Below are 20,491 nucleotides of genomic sequence, written 5' to 3' on the forward strand. Positions count from 1 at the left end.
TATTTTATCATAACCTATATTAGGCTTAATAGGATTCCGAGGTCTAGATATAAATGTTTTTTTTTGTATGATTTATTAGTATTTTGACTAATATTTACTTCTTTACTAACTTCTGAATAAGATTTATATGACGTTGGTATCTCTTTATTGGCCTCTGCATATGATACACACCGTTCAGCCATATGTAATTTAATAGATTTTTGCCTATTCAATTCAGGGCACGCTTTACTATTTGCCATATGGTTGCCGGAACATAAACAGCAAAAATAATTATTTTCATTGGCATTGCATGACATCTTTTAACGTTATTAGAATCGTTAGAGTAATATAATAACTAAAAATTCAACTTCAATAATTGGTATTAACTCTAAAAATGATTTTACCAAAATTTCAGATGTGCTTTCATTATTACAGAGTTGTTTACAAAACAACAAAAGTTTTCCGTCCATCGTTGCCCCTTTAATACAGTGTGTCGTAGATTTTAAATTGCTCAAAGTGTTAAAAAACTGCTCAAGTTTCATTTATAACTGCTCAAGTACAGTGTGGAACAGCTCCACTTTCCTTATTTATTTAAATATTTTTTTAAATATTTTTTTTTTTGTTAAAATATTGTATACATCAAAAGATATAGGAGTTTGAAAGTATTGATAAATAATTTTTTTTCAACGTCTTTATTGATTTTTAATTGAATAATTTAAGGTGAGTAATTTTAAAGTACAACGCAGTTGAATTGAGCTATTGAAAATCTATTGATTAGTATTTTTTTTATTACAAATACCATTATTTTGCAGGCTTGGGTTGTGTATGTTACCTATATACAATATACTATATTCTCTTTGGTTACTTGATTAAGTTGACTTTTGGTTGACTTCATTCATAGAGCAATTAATGTAATAAAATAATATGACTTCATTAATAAAGGAACTCTTTGATTGAAGAAAACGTAGTGTAGTCTGTAGTACTCATAGACCAAGTAATGTAATATAGGGTAGTACTCTTCGGTAGCTTTCATAAAAAGAGTAAAATAATTTGCTTATGTTGATCACTTGATCATTTATCTTTTGTGAATTACTTGTGATAGTCTGATAGGCTAGCTGATAAGATAATAAATGAAGAGTAAATAGTCAATAGCTAAATATGTGAAGTAAATAATTCAGTCGTCATTTTAACAACATTTATTAAAAATGTTATCGTGCTGTTATTGCTCCAAAGAATTTAAATATGAAAGTGAAAAGAAAAGACACGAACAGAGTCATTATTCTCTGTTCGAATGCGATAAATGCTCTAAGAAGTTTAGTTTTATGTGAGCAAAGCAATATTTTTTTATTTGCCTATGTGTTGTTGTTAAAAAGTATCTATTTTTATATTTTTAAAACTTAAAAATATTCGTAGATCTGCTTTAAGAAGGCACAAGAAACAGCATGAAAGAACAGGAAGTGTTCAGTGCACTGATTGTGGACGTAGCTTTCGTGATGATGATCTTCTTCAGCGTCATATAAAATATGCACACAATGGTAAGAAACAAATGCTTGTTATTGATACTTTAAAAAAAAAATGCAAAAAATTAACTAATTTTTCTTAACAGGATATTTGTTTGATATTATGGCTACATAATCCTTAAATTTTGTTATGTTTTAAAGAAGTCATCATATATTTACACAGATTTAGCGTTAGATTACATTTACAAAGCATATGAATATGTTTAACGGCAGCTTGTGTTATGTCCTAAATGTGCCAATCTATTCGAAGTTTCATCAAAATCTATTAGGTTGTAAAGTGAATTATCCCAATACATTTTTATATTATATCACTAAGCTTAAATTATAGAATAGCATTTAAAAAGTCTGATAATGTTAAAAATCTAAACTAAAAATGCTTATTACTATATATTTTCCATTTTAGTATTCCTAGTTTTTGCTGCTTACAACTTCCTCTATCTTAAATTTCATTATTTACTCTTTTTTTACCAAAACTGTCAAACAAACATACAAATATGAACTGAGTTTGAGCATTGAAATTCTTGGTTAAAAAGAAAATTGAAGCACTCATAATTAAAAACTTTTAAAAGTTCATCCAACACCGCTTCATTTCCACTAACCTCCCTCCCAAAAGAGATATTTTTCAGTCATGTTAAAATAGTAATTTGTGTTTTTTACTTAAATTTAAATGATTTTTTATAATATTGTCATTTTTAACTAATTTACTGTACTTTTTAATGAATTTATTTAACTACAAATACTTTTTAATCTTATCACCATTACTGAGGCTGACTCTTGCCCGCTGTTAACTCACTGTTGATTCCATTACGTCAAGAAAAACCGACTTCAATTATATCGACAAGTATTAAAACATAGGTAGACAAAAAAATAGTTGAGTAAAATACACATCATCAAAAATTACTCCAAAAGTTGTAATCAGGTCTCGATGAAATTTAAATGTAACCACATGATAAACATTGGTTTTCGTTTAAATTGAAAATCATTAAAATCGGTAAACCCAGTAAAAAGTTTTGCGGATTTTCGAGAGTTTTCCTCGATTTCTCTGGGATCCCATCATGGTACCAAACTAGGGATATCTCCTTTCCAACAATAAAAAATTTTCAAAATCGGTTTATCAACAACGGAGTTATCCCAGAACATATATATACGGTACAAAAATATATATATACGGTCGAATTGTGTATCTTCCTCATTTTTTTGAAGTCGGTTAAAAATATTTACAAAAATAGTAAAATTGTGTTACCTACTACTTGCCTTTTACCTAAACATGGTAGAATAGTTATTCTATCATTTCAAATGATAGATCGTAAATTTAACACAACAATAGTTGTTTTTTATAGTCAAAATTATTTAAAAAGATCTTTGTGGTAAAATTATATAAAGACAAATTTTGTTTCAGGAACAAATAAATGTTTTAAATGTAGTGCCAGTTTCAATAGTGATTTGGCTTTAAAGTCGCACATGAAAACCCATAAACCAAACGCTGAAAGGAGATTCCATTGCAGCTATGAGGATTGTAAAAAATCTTTCAACTTCCCACATCATCTCAAACACCATGAGCTGACTCACACTAATGCAAAACAGCATTATTGTAAAATATGTGGAAAAGGTATCAATAACTTTATTTTATTAACCGAGGTAGGGCACAGCAGGAAATATGCTTCACAATATCTGGAGCAGCCCGACTGGGAAAGTGCAGAAGATGACAACTAAATAATACTGCTTTCAAGCAGAGTTGTGTTCCTGTGGTGAGTAAGGTAATTAGAGCTCCAGGAGGGGACTCGGAGTAGGGTCGGAAACGCGTTTTGCGATTCTTCTGGTGTTGCAGACACCTAAAGGCTATGGTAAATGTTTATCATCAGGTGTGCCGTACACTTCTTTACCTTTTCCCATAGTTCCGTCCACCAAATCAGTCCAATATTTTTTGAGTCAGTCTATTAAAACCATCCAAAATACACAAAAAATAGAATCTTTCATTTGTATAATATTAGTATAGACGTAGGTAGAGTCTCTTGAAAAGAATCAGAATTAAAACTTGAGTAACTAAAAAGTTACTCCATTAACTACTTAGTTTATTTTCTATAATTTTGCTGGATGTCTTACATAAAAAGACAACATTTATTAAAATTACAGTAACATAATATTATTATTGGTATCTTCATTAAGTATCAATATTTTTTTCATCCTTTTATCAAGTTTCAAAATGTATAGATAACTAAAATAAACATTTTTATTATAAACTTAGAAATTACTCTAACATTAAAAAATTTAAATGCTAGTTCATAGGCCGTAGTACAAAATTAAAAAAAATGAATAACATCAATAAATTAATTATGACTAATACTGACATTATTGTATGATACATAATACAGAAAAACATATTTCATATTTTACTAAATAAATTTATTCAAATGTGGTTTACTGATATTGATATTACAAATATGTACACATTGTGTCAAGAAGTTGGTGAATCATACTTTAAAAAATATATAAGTAATATGAGAAGACTGAATTTAGATTATTATATGTAAAACTAGTTATGCCCGCAACTTCGTCCGTAAAAAAATCTAAACATAAAGCCTAAGTTACTCCTTATTACATCAGTTGGCAGATCAGGTCAAAGACCCGTGAACATCGGTGCAGCCGTTTTAGACATTAGCCGGAACAAACAGACAGACGGAGACAAATATTGTAAAAAATGTTTTTTTTTTTGTTTATGTAACGTGTATACAAAAAACAAAACAATCATAATTATGCATTTAGTAATAATTGTGTTTGCTCGCAAACGAAACAAAAAACGACTTAAATAGTCAAGTAAATACGCGTAATCAAAGAGTACTCCAAAAGTTGTAACCGGATCTCGATGAAATTTATAAGCATCAGCTTTTGATTAAATTAAAAATCATCAAAATCGGTACACCCAGTAAAAAGTTATGCGGTATAATACAACGTAGGTCGACGAAAAAATAGTCAAGTAAAAAACGAAAAAGTAGATATAACTCGAAAAGTACTTGGTGTAGATCTCAAATAAATTTCAATGGGACCAAATGACACGCACTACCTTTCATTAATTTTTTTTATCGAAATCGGTCAACCCAGCCAAAAGTTCTGATGTAACATAATATATTAAAAAAATATAATCGAATTGAAAAGGAGGTGCTCCTTTTTTGGAAGTCGCTTAAAAATCGGCTCTTTTAATATTACAGACACTCCAAATTTGTTTATTTGTATAGATGAATCAAGGCAATATCAACTGTATATTAATTGTAAATTTTTTTTGCAGAGATTTTTAGCAAGTTAATTTTGAATTTCAAAAAAGGAGAAAAAGAAGGAGGTTCTCAATTCAACTATTTTTTTTTTCTGTGTTACTTCATAACTTTTTACTGGGTGTACCGGTTTTGATGATTTATTTTTAAATCGAAAGGTAGTGCTTGTCATGTGATCCTATATGAATTTGATCAAAATGTGAAAAGTACTTCTTGAATTATCCCTAGTAATGTGTATTTAATTGAATATTTTATGATTGGCTTCGTTATAGTAATTATTGATGTGAATTGCAGTCAGTTTTTCTTTCGTTTGCGAGCAAACACAATTATCTAAATAATGAACAATATGATATATTTATTTATTCTTTTACGCACCAATTCATAATAAACCAAATACAGAATTACATTGGAAACTAACATAATTGCATCAGCTGCAATAGGCGGCCTTATCGCTAAAATAGCGATTTCTTCCATGCAAACTTATTTATACGTTTTAACCTTACATATTTTTACATTTCAAGGTTTTATTCAATTTCATCATTTCAAGTCACACTTAAAAACCCATGAACCAGATCATTGGCTGCATTGCACTGTACCGGGGTGTGGAAAGAAATTTGTTACAGAGTATGCAAGGAAAAAACATCTTACGACACATAGTAAGTCACTTTGATGATGATAAATCAGTCTATAGTTCCCACTGTAGGAAAAAGCCTTCGCTCCATGTAGGAATAGCGTTGAACCCATTAGGGTTGTGTTAACACAAAGCCGCTCGAAATCAAGTTTGCGGATATGATCCTATCATGAGTAACGATTGCTAGCAGTTTTCGGTTTCTATGATAATAATTCTGACCAACGGCTTTACATACTCTCTGAGGCAATGAGAGACCTATGAGGAAATAAACTCAGACTAGAAACAAGGATTGAAATAGGAATCGAACCAGCGACCGCTCGCGTTAAAGCGAATACTTACGCCAGTGTAGTCACCGGCTCTGAGTAAAATTTAGTCCCGTCTTAAGTTAGCACAGCAATTATTGTTTGTTTTGTTAGCTGTAGTGTCGAAATTTGTAAAGAAAATCTGGTTGTTTATTACGAGTATATGCTTTGTCTTGAGTTAAATAAGCAAATGACACACAGTATTTTTTTTTTGTTTTAGAAACTACAATTGATAGTGGTATATCCTCAGATTCAAACTGTGATAATTCTCAAGATGCTTTGAAAGGTAATTCATATATAGTTAGATAATTGGTAATTCTTATAAAGTTTTCAATTATGGCTAATATGATTAAATATTAATTTTCAGACGAAAATGTTACTTGTGCTACATGTGGACAAATTATTTCTACAGCATTATACAAAAACCATTTGAAAGAGTGTACATTGCTTTTGCAGCAGTCAGAGAATTCTGTCAAACTAAGCGATGAGATAGAATTCAACAATAATTTGAATAACATCGAAGTTTTCAGCGATTGCAGGAAAGTTTTAGGGAAATGTATTGCCAATGAGAATTCACCGAATAGTTGTTTGTGTGCTCAAATCGTAGAGGCTAACAATTTTTATAATTCCATACTCACAAATAATAGTTTTGATCCCGATCCAGAAAAAAATGAAGACAAATTAACTGTTAAAATGAATGTTGTAGAAGAAAATTCTATGAATAACGAATGCGAGGGTTGTGAATGTGCTTCTATAAGAAATAATCACCAAAGTATAAACATTAAGGAACTACAGAATACTTCCACTGACTGTAATATACCAAAATTGGAAATCAGAAAAGATGGTATTATAAAATTAGAAGAAACGTTTGACTTAAGTATCAATATTGAAAATGATATAATTAATAGGAATAATAAATATAAAAATATTAATGATGAAATTATGAATATCAATAATAATATACCCTACAATAGCTGTAAAGCTGTTTTAGGTAAGTGTATAGTAAGCGGCAGTGGTACTATAAGTGAGAATTGTTTGTGTGCTAAGATGGCCATAGATGATCAAATAATGGACCAAGAAATTGACGAGATAACCCCTAGACCAGCATTGTAGTTGTGATAATGTTTACTGTGATTCTGATATTTTTTTTAGTATTTATTTTACAGAAAATATATTAAGATGTACTGATATTATACTTCAATTATTAATATATTGTGATGTTGTCATATTAGATATGAAATAAAAACATTATGGATTAATATTAACTTTATATTTATTTACAACACTTCTTTACATTTTCAACCATATTATACAAAATATATCTTAGTTAACAAGAACTACAGTAATAAAAATTATTATTTTACAATCAGACCTCACTTCTAAAAGTATCACTAAGTTAAAAATTATATAATCGATAAATGGAATGCCACTTAATCGTTCGGAAATATCACATTACGGCACAGTTTCTATAATTTAGATATTGACGAATTTTAGGAACAAACATCCCCTTGATATAATTATAAATCAATTTAAAATTGTCATTTAATAATTATGGAAAAACAATGATTTTTTATTTAAAATATAATATATATTTAACTATGGTAACAATTTTAAAAGAAATCCTTCAATTACTGAAGACAAAAAAATAAATGGATAATACATTTTTGGCCGTGTATGTCTCACGTATTTGAAGCAATAAATAATCTAAAATCCTCATGTTGATGATTTATTTTTTCTAATTTGACTAGTCTAATAAAACAAGTTATTATTTATCAATATAGGTAAAATATCTTTAGTATTATTAATAAAACTTAGAACCATTTGGAATCTTAGCAAAAGAATAGTTGTAACGGATTCAATTTACAATGGTATCTCTATAGCTTTTAAAATCACAGGAAAGGGAGTAACAATAATGTACAACTTTATCTTGTTCATAACTAGTGCTCGAAATACTACGCTTCAAGGTTTAAGACGGAATCAAAATTATTTACATCTGTTCTCCTATCACTCTTTTTGGGCGAATCACTAATGTAATTGAGTTCTTGAATGCTTTCACTATTGAATTTTTTTTTTAGTTCGTTATTTTCCTGTTCAATCGGTACTACGCTAAGAAATTCATTATCAATATCTTTTATAGTTTTCGAATTAGTTAATTCTGCTTCTTTACTTAAATCATTTGCAGGTGACGCGGTTGGTCTTTTTGTCGTATCTAAATCATCGGTATCTAACAAAAATGTTGAAATAGGTAATACTTCTTTACTACCAGATTTTTCACTCGATTGTTCTTCATTATATGAGTTAAATGAGTTTGTTGATGGTTTATTTATTTCTGTAGTAGTAGAGATTGATTCATCTACACGAGAGTTACTATTGGTAAAGAGTTTATTAAATATGTCGTCAATATTAGCGGTCGTGGTAGTTGTTGGAGCTGATATAACTGATAGGTCGTTTTCTTCAGCAGCGTCCTTAGCCGGTAATATATTTGATTCGTTTGTAGATGGTACGCCTGAGTTATTCATATTATGGTCCTCTCCATTTTCATTTTGAGTTTCATTCAAATTAGTTGGCTCAATGTCATGACCCTCCTGTAGTTTTTTTACGAGGCTCTTATTATTTTCGACTTCTGGCAAGAATGGGTTCATGTCAGTCTCGTGATCTACGAATTCAGACGATTGGGCATTTGTAGATTTTGATGTAATGAATGATTGGTTGTCGTTCTGATTTATTTCATATATGGTAACGTTTAAATTGTTTACTTGTGTTGTGTTTTGAGTACTCGAATCGGCCATTTTAGGTAGATTATTTTGATCCATGTCTTGTTTATTTAATGCAGCTGTCGTTGTAGGCACGGTCGATGTCATAACGTTTGTGGTTTCAATAGGACTATCGTTTACTCCAGATTTTGACATTTCATCAATAATTGGTCCGTTTTCTGTTTCCTCCCAAACTGGAGCTGGACGAGGTGTTGTCATTGAAGTTTCTGGAGTCGTAACAGGTTCATTTATTGTTTTTTCCGCCATTTTGTAAATGTATTGTCCTACTGTTGTGGTTTTAAAGGTATTAGAGTTCAGCGTGGAAGTTTCTACAGATTTTTCAGATTCATCTTTTTGAGTATTTATTCTCTTAATTCTAGAATCGTCATTTTCATAATCTTTAGACATGCCGTATAACATTTCATCTTGATCTATTACTTTACTATTGTTAGATTCCATGTTATTTAAGTAATCAGGCTCAAAATCATCTTTTGCAAGACCGTGATTCATAATTGCGTCTATTTTACTCGCTGGAGGTTCAGTAGATTTGCTGTTATCATTATTTTTTGCAATATCTTCCAAACTAACTTCGGTCACAGATTCTGACAACCAATCGGAATCAGTGCTTGTTTCAGCCGAATCTTTTAAAACCTCATTAGATTCTGTTACGTCTTCCATACTATTTTCCATGATTGCTTTTGATGATCGATTATAAAGCATATTAATGGTATCAAAAGTTATCTGTTTATTTTCATTGTCATTAGAAATTTGACTGGACATGGTAGTTTTTTCTAAGGCATCCATTAGATTCTTATCATCCTGCATATCTTTGTTTTGTCGGTTATTTGAACCCATTGTATCCATTGCAGCAGTAGTTGGTTCTGTTTCTTCATTTTCATTGAAAGGTATACTTTGGGACCCTTGCGATTCCGATGCATTAATAATATTATCGTTACTGGGTTGAGTACTTGTTGTAATAGTACTCTCCATATGATTTTGATTTAAATTATTTGTATCGTCTTCATTTTGATCAACGATTTTGTTAGTGAAAACATGTGCTGATGTAGTACTCTCTACAACATTTTTGCTATTCTCATCTTCAGCATTATTTTCTTCCATGTCTTTTGAATTCGGCTGAACAGATTCTGAATTTTCCATATTTGTTTTAAGAGTTGTTAATTCCATAGGTACTTCATTATTTCTCTTAATCATATCAAACGTAATACCTTCATCTATATTTTCCTTTGTCTTTTCTGTCGTTGTTTCAGCAGAAAAATCATTTAAGGTTTTTGAAGATCTCGATTCTGATTTATTAATGCGATCATCACTAATTTCTTTTTTATTTTGGTTATTGATTTCGTCACTGCTAGATATAATCATAGTAGTTTGGGGAACTGAAGTAGTACTATTTTCATCAGCTTCAAGCCATTCATCATCGTTTGTCGAATTCTCGTTTGTAGACATTAAGTCTCCATTTTGTTGCAAGATAGAAATAATTTCAGGATTAGGTTCATATGAAGGGTCGTTAATAACATTAGGTTCAGAAATAGAAATTCTCATTGTTGTTGCTATCGAATCATCCATATTACTTTCTGTTTTGTCACTCATTATGTCGCTTATCGATACCATTTTTTTGTTTCCAAAACTTGCTTGTTCTTCATTTATCATTTCTGTTTTTTGAGTCACGAATGGTTCTGGAGTTGTATGAAGTCCAATTAAACTATCTAAATCGAAAGTAGCGTGATCAAACATCGGTTTAGGTGTTGTTTTCAATTCTGTTTCTTCATTTTGTTTTTGTTCATTTTCACCGACCATTGTTACCATATTTCTGTCCGCTAAATTAGTTTGGTTAGATTCATTATTTGATTGCGTCTCAGACTCAGGTCCATTCGATTCCGTTATGGGAACAGATTGTATTATTTCTGATCCAGTTTCTATTTTTGTATCTTCCTCAGATTTTATTTCGGACGTTGGTTCTGGTTCGGCTTTTGGTTCTGCTGTGGGTCCAGGTTCTGGTTCAGCTTTAGGTTCTGCTGTGGGTTCAGGTTCTGGTTCAGCATTTGGTTCTGGTTCTAGTCCTGCTTTAGGTTCTACAGTGGGTTCAGGTTCTGGTTCAGCCTTAGGTTCTGCTGTCGGTTCCGGTTCAGGTTCAGCTGTAGGTTTACGTTCAGCTGTAGGTTCAGGTTCAGCTGTAGGTTCAGGTTCAGCTGTAGGTTCAGGTTCAGCTTGTGGTTCTACTGATAATTCAGGTTCATGTTTTGCTGTCGGTTCTAATTCAGCATTAGGCTCCGCTGTAGGTTCAGGTTTCGGCTCAGCTGTGGGCTCAGGTTCTGGCTCGGCTTGTGGTTCAGATTCTACTGTTGGTTCAGGTTTTGGTTCAGCTGTAGGTTCAGGCTCCGCTTGTACTATCGCGTCTGATTCAGATTCAAGTTTGTGATCGACAGTGGGTTCTGGTTTAGATTCTTCTTCCGAAGACTGGGGTTCAGGAGTTGAATTAATCTCGTGTCCTGGGCTTGGTTCCGGTTTTGGTGTTTCTCCATCCGCATGACCAAATAAATGTGAGAAATTTAAGTCAGACTCCGTTTCAGTAGTTGTCTCTGGAGTATAATGTTGCCTTTGCTTCCAATCGAATTCATTTTCCTCACTTTCCATAGTCGGTTTTTCTTCTTTTGCAATGCTCCTCATTGTATTTTCATTAGAGTCAGGGTTTTCAATCCTTCGACTGGTTGTTTCGGGAAGAAGTCGAGGTTCAGAATTGTCTAAGACAGGCATACATTTCTTGGGTGAATTGGCATCTGTGATTTGTCCATGAGGACAAACGCAGGTAAAATCGAGGACAGAATCATCAAATTCACACTTGTATTCACAATCGTTATTATTAATTTTACATAAATCAAGTACTGGTTTTGTTGCTAAATCTTCCTCGGCAACGTGGTATATATTTATCATTCTATTGTTAGTGTCCAAATAGTTATTAAGATTAGTTTTTAAGCTTTGTGCTGTTAAGAGGTCTTCTGTTGGTTCTGTATTGTGTTTAGGTATCCAATGTATTCTGTATGTTACGATAACTGAACCTGGCCTGCAATGCAAAAAGAAATTCAATTTAATAATTAGGTAGTTTTAGCAACTGAAAGAATATTGAAATATCCATAAAGCTTTTTAAAAGGTTAGACAACTTCATCTGGTCCGGTAGATTTTTTTAAAAGTTATTGTTCAGTTCGCAGAGTTATAAAATAAATAAATTTCTAAAATAAAAGCCGCCTAAGTTACTCCTTAGTACATCAGCTATCGGCCAGTGAAAGTCTCGTCAAAATCGGTTCAGCCGTTTCAGAGATTAGTCGGAACAAACAGACAGACAGACAAAAATTGAAAAAAATGTTATTTTGGTATATGTACCATGTTTACATCCATATGCATTTAGTAAAAAGCGGTTATTTTAATATTACAAACAGACACTCCAATTTTATTTATTTCTATAGATTACCTTATTTTTACAACTTCTACCATTATTTCATTGTCTCCATTCTCAATACTGTTTCTGTCGAATAGGGCATGTTTGAGAGCATCGCTGAATGTTGATGTGAACTCTTTGTATTCTTCGCTCTCTGTATCTTCAAACGCTGGCACGAAGTTTTCGTTGTCAATCTTCAATTCTCCTTCTACTGTTCTCGGAACTAGAAAAATAGGTTACAATAGTCAATACATTTGTTTTGAGAAACAAAATATGTAAATATGTTTTTATTATTAAAACAGCAATTGTGTATTTCATTGTAATTCATCGGGTATTATCTTGCAATAATCAACAAAAACATTGCCTAGCTTGAGTATCCTTTCTTTGATAGGAGAAAAGACATCTGCTCAGCAGTAAATCTGAGATTTACAAGGCAGTACACATTACACATACACGGTACGTAAATAAATACAGTATAGGTAACGTACACGTAAATCATATGTCGAAGGTTTTGGAAACGCATCACATAAATGCCAAGACCACGAGTAATACCTCTATGGCTAAAGAAATTTCTGTCATGTGCAGGAAAAAGAATGCTAGCACCACCCAGTTGATGTGGCCACGCATTAACGCGTCATGGTAATTAATATTGTAACTTTATTTTACTCACCATACATAGAAATATCACTTGATTCATCTGACATTATCGAGGGATTTAGTCCTTCATCACTTTGTATCTCAGTAACAATCTGGGGAGGTGATGAGGAGCTTTGTTCATGCTCGTGGTGATCGTGGTCGCCGTGGTCATGTTCGTGATTGTGGTCGCTGTGATCGTGGTTGTGGCCATGATGATCGTGATCATGACTGGTGCCGCTCGAAATACCGCCAAACGCACGCGCGGAACTGACCGAAGCGTTATATTGCTCCAGGGGAGTTGGAGAATTCGTGAAGAGGATACCAGCTGAAAATGAAAATATTTTTTATGTGAATATAATAAACAAAATATTGATAACTTGCTAGTTTTAAAAATGTTACATGTAAGAAAAATATACTGTGCCTTACCTAAAATTTTCCATTCAAATGTTGTTTGCAAGAAATTTGCAATAAGGTCGTCCACAAAGGGCGAAATTAAATTTTTTTTTTAAAATATCGTTATTATTTTATGTCGACAAAAATACAATGCGTTACAACAAGTCCTCCTATAATTTTTTTCCGTTGACGAAATTTAATCTTACTTTGTCTAAATTATTTATATGTATATTTAGAACCACAAAACAAAATTTCAAGTAAACTAGTGTTAAATAGTACCTACATATATGTAGGTACATGGTATATTTTACATCTTAATTTCACTGTAAGAATATGATCCGAGATTAGGAAAAGCGTAACCATGTCACATTGCGTATAGAAATATCTAGGAGTTTTCGGAGCGTATCTCAACAGGTGATACCTACAGTTGAAATCATTGCTTGCATTTACAATCAATAAAAATTTAATAACTAACATTATTATAAAAAAGGACCATAAAATAAATTAAATACTAAATGGAATTGTTTTGCAAAGAAAACAAAAGTAATGTAATGAATGATGTAATGAACCAGAGTAATATCATATAGTACATGTGTATAACATATATGTAAAGAAAAATATCACGAACGCGCTCATCGTGAAATTTTTAAGATAATGGAGATAGCATTAATATTAAATTTTGAAAATTTAATAGAAGTTGGTAGTGGCACTTTTTTAAAGAAGTAATTTATTGTAAGTTTCGTTATTTAAAAACAAAATATATATATATAATACAAAATAAATTGCTAGTTTATAAGAAAATAAAATCTCTCCGGCGGGGAATCGAACCCCGGTCTCCCGCGTGACAGGCGGGGATACTTACCACTATACTACCGAAGATATATTTACGCAATTTGAAATTATGAACCATATTCAGATTTGAGTTTTAACCTTATTTATTGTATCTAAACAACAATTGTTCGATATCTTTTATTAACGTTGAAAACTTGAGGTAGTCTGATACAGACCCATGTAACATTAACTATCTAGATATTTTGACATTTGATAGTAGTACCAATTTCTTTGTGTTTCTGATTCCAATGTTTAAATATTAAAAATAAATCGAATCAAAATTATATCAGATAAGTAATTTAAAAAAAAGGCACGGACATGATGATAACAAACATGTAAAAACGTAACATTTAGTAAAACTAGCTTTTACCCGCGGCTTCGCTCGCATTGATTTTTTTTTATAAAAGTAACTTATGTTACTTCGAATACCTCTAAGAATACGTGTACAAAGTGTCATGATGATCGGTTAAGTAGTTTTCGCGTGAAAGCGTAATAAACAAACTTACATTCACATTTATAATATTAGTAGGGATATACAAGTTTTCAATAAAAGAAATTTTTATTTATTAGCCAGAACTGTCGGAATAAAACTAAATAAAAAAGCATACTATACGAAATTCAACTCACTGGCTGCTAAAACGATAAGCGCTACTATGGCAGCGACGATCAGGCCGAGCAATGTCCAGCAAAGCGGCCGTTTGCAGCCACCTTTTTCGCCACGTTTGTCGGCGGTTACGTAAAGTTTCTCTCCTCTGAAACATAAAAAGAACTACTTATTATAAATTGAAATTACGTGTTAAAAGTGTAAGCTGAGTTAGTTTTCTTTTGTAACGCTGTCAATCTTTTAAATTTTTAGTAATTTGATGAGAATGCTAGGTAAAAGTAAAAAAAAATACATATAGGTCTTATCTAATTAGTTGAAATAGTTTTATGTATTACAATAAATTATTTTATTAAAACCTCTTCTTGTTTCAGATTTTTAAAACAGTCTGATCTTTTAATTATTTTTCGTTAGCTGCAGACAGGTTGTACATACAAAGTATACACTAGAAACTATTTTATGAAAGACATGTTTAAAAGATAATACGTACTTCTCCTCATCTATCGTCGTTATAATTTTAGCAGTGGTGTTAAGAAGTTGTCGAATCTCTGGACCAGTCTTATCCATTTGAAGAGTAAAAATTCAAATACAGTAAAATATTTAAAATTGATTATTACACCGACATGGATAGACCACGATCACTCACATAAAATAATTAAAATTACTGTGGCTTAACAAAAGTTTTTCTGTTTACGTACATAATATCGAATTTCTGATGTTGTCATAGTATGTCTATTATTGTACTTGTATATGATAAATACTATTAAACGAAACCTTAAGCAAATGGAATTAGGTTCAAAATATATTGAACTGGTTTGTTGAGTTGTATGTTTATGTTTGTATATTATACCAGGTTGCTGAGTGTAGGATTATACACCTAAGCAAATAAATGCCACGAATGGTTTGGAAGTTAAAAATACGTTTTATAAGAATACAATAAAAGACACAGGACCGGTGTTTCATTTCAAGGTTTCTTATTATAATTTGAGCCGTTTCAAAACTTGGATAACCGATACTTTACGAATATTGTTTTAGATACTGCGAATTTAATTTACATTAAATAGCCTGTCCTACTGTAACAAATCAGTAATCTTATACAATTGTATCATGATATCTTTTTTTTATACTACTAGGTCGGCAAACCATCGTACAGCTCACCTGATGGTAAGCGTTTACCGATGCTCATAGACGCCTGCACCACCAGAAGCATTGCAAGCGCGTTGCCAATCCTACGTCCAATTCCTCCCAGTATCTCTGGTCACCTTACTCACCAACAGGAACACAACACTGCTTGAAAACAGTATCTCTTATTTTACTGTGATCTTCTGTAAGGTCGAGGTACTTCCCCAGTCGGGCTGCTCCAGATTTTAAGCAGGAAATTTCCTGCTGTGTCCTACCTAAGTTAACTCTTAGTACATTCCGCTTACTGTGACTTGGCGATACATTTTTTGCTAAAACTGAGGATGGGTAGAGTTATCAAGTGCTTATGCTGACAACTGCGACTAATTACTTTAAAATTTTCGATTTTAAAATTTATACGCGATTTTTGTTTATACGAAACTAAAACGAATAAAATATTGACTAGCCGTATTCGCTAGCTGTTGGCGCAGTTTGTAGTGGTCTTGCTTTCTGGCCGGTAGGTTGTGAGTTCGAATCCCATATATTTATATATATGTGTGTGTGTGTGTGTGTGTTAGGTATATTTATTAAAAGAAATGTAGGAACAGACGACCGTGTGTGTAAGTTATAAGATATTTATTTATTGATAGTGCTGATTGTTAGTTTGTATGATATACTTATTTCCGCACGAGCTAGCCGCAGGCTGCAACTAGGTCATTTATAAAAATACGTAAATAAGCTTGTATAACTTTCGAAAACCTTTAAATAATATTTTTTATTGATAAATACATATGAACGAGGACACTATCTTATTTCATGATAAAATTGTTTCAATTTTGAGGTCTCGTAGAACAGAAAAGGTTGAATTGCGAAATTTAACTTTCAAAGTATTCACAAAAGATTAAATCATAATTATATATTATATTCTGAAATGCTTTACTGTAACACAAGTGAAGTTTTATTGTTCGCATTGATAATAATTAATCAAATGTTATAAATAATAACGTTTTCTTATATTTTATTACACATTTATGTTGAACATAGATATAATATTGTAACATTTATTATTACATTAAATTTATTTAATTTTATAATAGGAACAAAGATTTTTAACGTTAATTTTATAATATAAGTATATAAAAATGATATTTTTAAAAATTAATTTAAAATAAAAAATGTTTTTTAATTTTATTGTATGAATTGAAAATTTAATATCATTTTATTTAATTTTATTAAATTACAATATTATTTTCTATAAAATTTTAACAAAAAATGACGATGAAATATGTTATTATTTTACTTCATAGACGTTATTAAATGTGAAAGGCGTATTTATGAAACAAAATGACAATTACGATTTGTATACAAAAATAAAAATATAAGTGGCAAGTAAGTATTACTTACGAAAACTTTAACTGATAGTATTATAGAAAAATATTTGTTTCAAGTTATATTATTAATTATTTATGGCAGCTGAATCTTTAGCAAAATTTTTAAAACATTTTTACGATCTATCGTTTTCAACCGATTGAAATGAATGAAAACAGGTGAAGGTTCTCTATTCGATTGTGTTTTTTTTTTATGTGTGCTACATCATATTTTTTTACGGGATGTGTCGATTTATATGATTTTTTTATTCGAAAGGTGGTGCTGGTTATGTATTCCCATTTAAATTTGGGAGAGATCAGGGTATTTTTGAGCCATAATTTATAATGTGTATTTAATATTAATTGTCGATGAAAATTGAAGACGCTTTTTTAGTTTCAGAACAAACATAATAATTTACAATAACAATGAATTCAAATAAAAATAAAAGGCAATATCTTGGAAAAAGAATCATGTGGAATCGAAACAAGAACCTAGTGTTATAATGTCCGCTTGGTGCCCGGTATGGAGCGGTGGTCGTTGACCTGCGCTTTGTTCCTGCGGGCCTTTCATACGGTAACTTACAAAGGCCCTGGAACACTCCTTGGGTGTTTCGACGTGACCCTCTATTTAGATCTTCGTAGGTGGCTCTTTGCTACTTGTATACTAATTAAGAATATGACTGAGGAAGTAAAATATTTACATTCTGTAAATTAAGAGGCTAAAAATGTATACAAAACTAACCGTTAATCAAAACATGTATTTATTTCACTCTAAGTTACATCTTTACTAATGTGCAAAAACTCCTTTATATTTTATTAAGAGGCTTGTTTATCGACTACGGCTATAATAGGCTATAAAATATCACGCCTTGATATATAATAAATAATGGAAAAAATGGAAATAATCGCGTACTTTGTCGACTTCTTTTTCAATATAACTTTATGTAATCAATCGATTTTTGTAAATTTGCGTGATTCGCACACACACGGGATACGACTTCTATATCAATTATCGATATTCGTACACGTTTTAAATTAAGTGTATTATTACCTAGCGATTAGAACGAGGATGTAAACTGCAGAGGTTTCAGTTAATAACTTAGTTAATGCATTAATGACGATAAAGAAAAATCCTTATAGCTTCCACGAAACAACGTTATTACCGTTTATTGATATACTTAATTACTTAAGACACGCGATTTTGTGTAGTATTATGAAAAATATAGCCTATAGACATGAATGATTTATAGATAACTAGTTAACGGGTGAACTTCGTACTGCACTTTTTTGAATGCATCGATTGTTTATTTCTTTTCGTCGTTCAAAGTTTTTGCGACACATTTTATCGATTCACTTGTGCATTATATAGACTATTTACTATGAGATTAAATAAGTACATACTAAATTTTTCTTACGTTAATGAAATGGACAGAGCCGAAACGGTTCAGTAAAGGACACGGATCTCGACCAAAATGTGTTCAAAAAATTCATCTCATGACCGTCAGTGAAGGAAAACAACGAAAGGAAACCGGCTTGACTCGTAATGATTTTTGAGACGAACGGTACATTTACCAAAATAACGACAAATACGGCTGGACCGATTTTGACGGGACTTTCATTGGCAGATATTTGATGTAATAAGGAGTAACTTAAGCCACTTTTATTTTAGAAATTTATTTATTTTATAACTCTGCGAACTGAAAAATACGCTTATTGTTATATATCACGCGGACGAAGTCGCGGACACAGCTATTTTAATAAATTGTGTATTATATGCGAAATTCGAGATGCTTTACAGATTTACACTGTAACTTTTTCTTAGAGAAGTTTTCTCTCTCCAATTTTGGGACTTAAAGTAACTATGCATTAGTATACAAGCTTATATCTCAAGAAATAACTTAGAAGTTTCTAACCCTAGAGATTCTGATTATATCTGTAAACAGTACTTAAGTTATATCGTTGTTACCATTTCAAAATAAGCTGTGATGAAATAATCAATTTATCGTTTATTTCAAATGATTGTTGTGTATCTTTGGATGTCAGTAAACAATGTATTTGTTTCATTGTTTTGGCACAAAGATGTTATAATTACTTACACATTTTATTGTTCTGTTTTTAAATTATGAGGAAAACAATTTTATTTCAATAACAAAGGACACATAACTGTGATTTATATACAAAAGACTTGGACAGCATGGATGCGATAATTTTTTACTAATGTATTAAATAAGTAAGTTTATTTACTAAACAACACGTGTTTTAAAATCAATTTACTAAAAATTGTTAGTAATTAAGAACATGTCCTTCGTATATCGTTATAATAGAATTTTGTTGTTATGTTTTATAATTATGTTTTTAGTTAATTTCCGTTGTGAGTTTCTAATTTTTAATAAATGTAACGCAGTCAATGTTTATAACGTATCCTTCCTCAGTGTGTTAATTAAATTGATTAATTAAATATGTAATGAGTTTTGTAATGATTTATTAATTTATGACATAATCGATTATGTTTAAACCTTGAAAATCGAGCTAGAAAACTAGAAATGTTTTATTTATTTTAGAGCAAAGAATATAAAATTCTGAAACAGTCGATTAAAATGTGAAACTTGTTAGTAATATACAAACGATATTATTGAACATAATTGCGTTAAATAATTAAAAAAAAAAAGTGACTTCAATTGACATTGACAACGTAGCTAATAAAACGTAGCTAATAAAAATAATAAATCAAAAACGAAATTATCAGAGATAGCTCAAAAAGTACTTATCAGATTTCGATCAAATTCAAATGGAACGACATGACGAGCCCTTGCTTTTGATTAAGAAAAGAATCATGAAAATTATCAAAGAAAAAGCAGTTCAACTGTGAAACTGTAAAAAAATATAAAACAATTTAATGCCTTATTTTAATGTTATTAATTCCCAAGAAAAATCACTTAACTATAATTTTGCTCATACAAAGATATTCGTCTATTCATATAGTTATTGTATGCATGAATAAACATTAAATCGTGCAGACTTAAGTTTTGTAAATAACTTTCTAAAATTTCAAACATTTGTCCCTATGTTAGTAACGTGGTAATTTTTCGATCAATCAAAATATTTCAAGCTCTATTGAAGGTCCTATTGAGCAAGCGCATCTGACTTTTATGAATGGGATCAACTACAAACGTGTTTTCACTTGCGTAATATCACAATGGGTCGTCACAATAAATGCTACGCTGTGATTACCCATGAGTTACGGTGTGTTTTAGTGTTAATCTTTTATCAAATGATTGCGTATCCTGTTTTAAAGATGTCTTGGACATTCCCCAATGCCATAGGTATACACCATGGTTTAAATCATATATTTCAAAGAAAAAGTAATATTAAAGAATCTGTATGGTCTATGGTTGAGTGAGAGATGACATGTGAGGCAAGGTTATGAGGGAAACCAAGCGCAATGAAAGTCGATCTAACACTAAGTTTACTAAGATTATTTTGAGTATATAAAGGCAGAAGTACAGACGTCATCCACAGCAAACAAATAAGTCGAATCATGATGGTTATGATAATGACATGAATATGATGAGGAAAATATTTTCGTATTACTTCTATAGGATTTTGGTATAACCATAGGTATACTAAACAAACTTTTCTATG

The 20,491-nt window shown here is 31.0% G+C and overlaps 2 protein-coding genes and 1 non-coding gene across 3 annotated transcripts in view; 1 reads left to right on the top strand and 2 right to left on the bottom strand.

Moving 5' to 3' along the window:
- The first annotated feature begins 833 nt into the window (after positions 1-833).
- On the top strand, positions 834-6,888 carry LOC123659923 (zinc finger protein 878-like). Its single transcript, XM_045595089.1, has 6 exons — positions 834-1,303; positions 1,393-1,514; positions 2,899-3,108; positions 5,287-5,421; positions 5,919-5,984; positions 6,066-6,888. The coding sequence occupies exons 1-6, from the start codon at positions 1,185-1,187 to the stop codon at positions 6,809-6,811; spliced, it is 1,398 nt and encodes a 465-aa protein (XP_045451045.1). The 5' UTR covers positions 834-1,184; the 3' UTR covers positions 6,812-6,888.
- A 65-nt stretch (positions 6,889-6,953) lies between these two features.
- The window catches only part of LOC123663285 (protein slender lobes-like), a 28,015-nt gene continuing 14,477 nt past the window's right edge, over positions 6,954-20,491 (bottom strand). The window contains exons 3-6 of the mRNA XM_045597978.1: positions 14,390-14,514; positions 12,573-12,863; positions 11,936-12,125; positions 6,954-11,530 (exon numbers count right to left, since the gene is read on the bottom strand). Of these exons, the coding sequence (XP_045453934.1) occupies positions 7,651-11,530; positions 11,936-12,125; positions 12,573-12,863; positions 14,390-14,514 (4,486 nt within the window). The 3' untranslated portion in view covers positions 6,954-7,650. The remainder of the gene's footprint in view (positions 11,531-11,935; positions 12,126-12,572; positions 12,864-14,389; positions 14,515-20,491) is intronic.
- On the bottom strand, positions 13,739-13,810 carry Trnad-guc. Its single transcript has one exon. It is a non-coding gene; the product is annotated as a tRNA-Asp (tRNA).

The sequence above is a fragment of the Melitaea cinxia genome, chromosome 2 (assembly GCF_905220565.1).
Source record: "Melitaea cinxia chromosome 2, ilMelCinx1.1, whole genome shotgun sequence".
NCBI lineage: Eukaryota > Metazoa > Arthropoda > Insecta > Lepidoptera > Nymphalidae > Melitaea > Melitaea cinxia.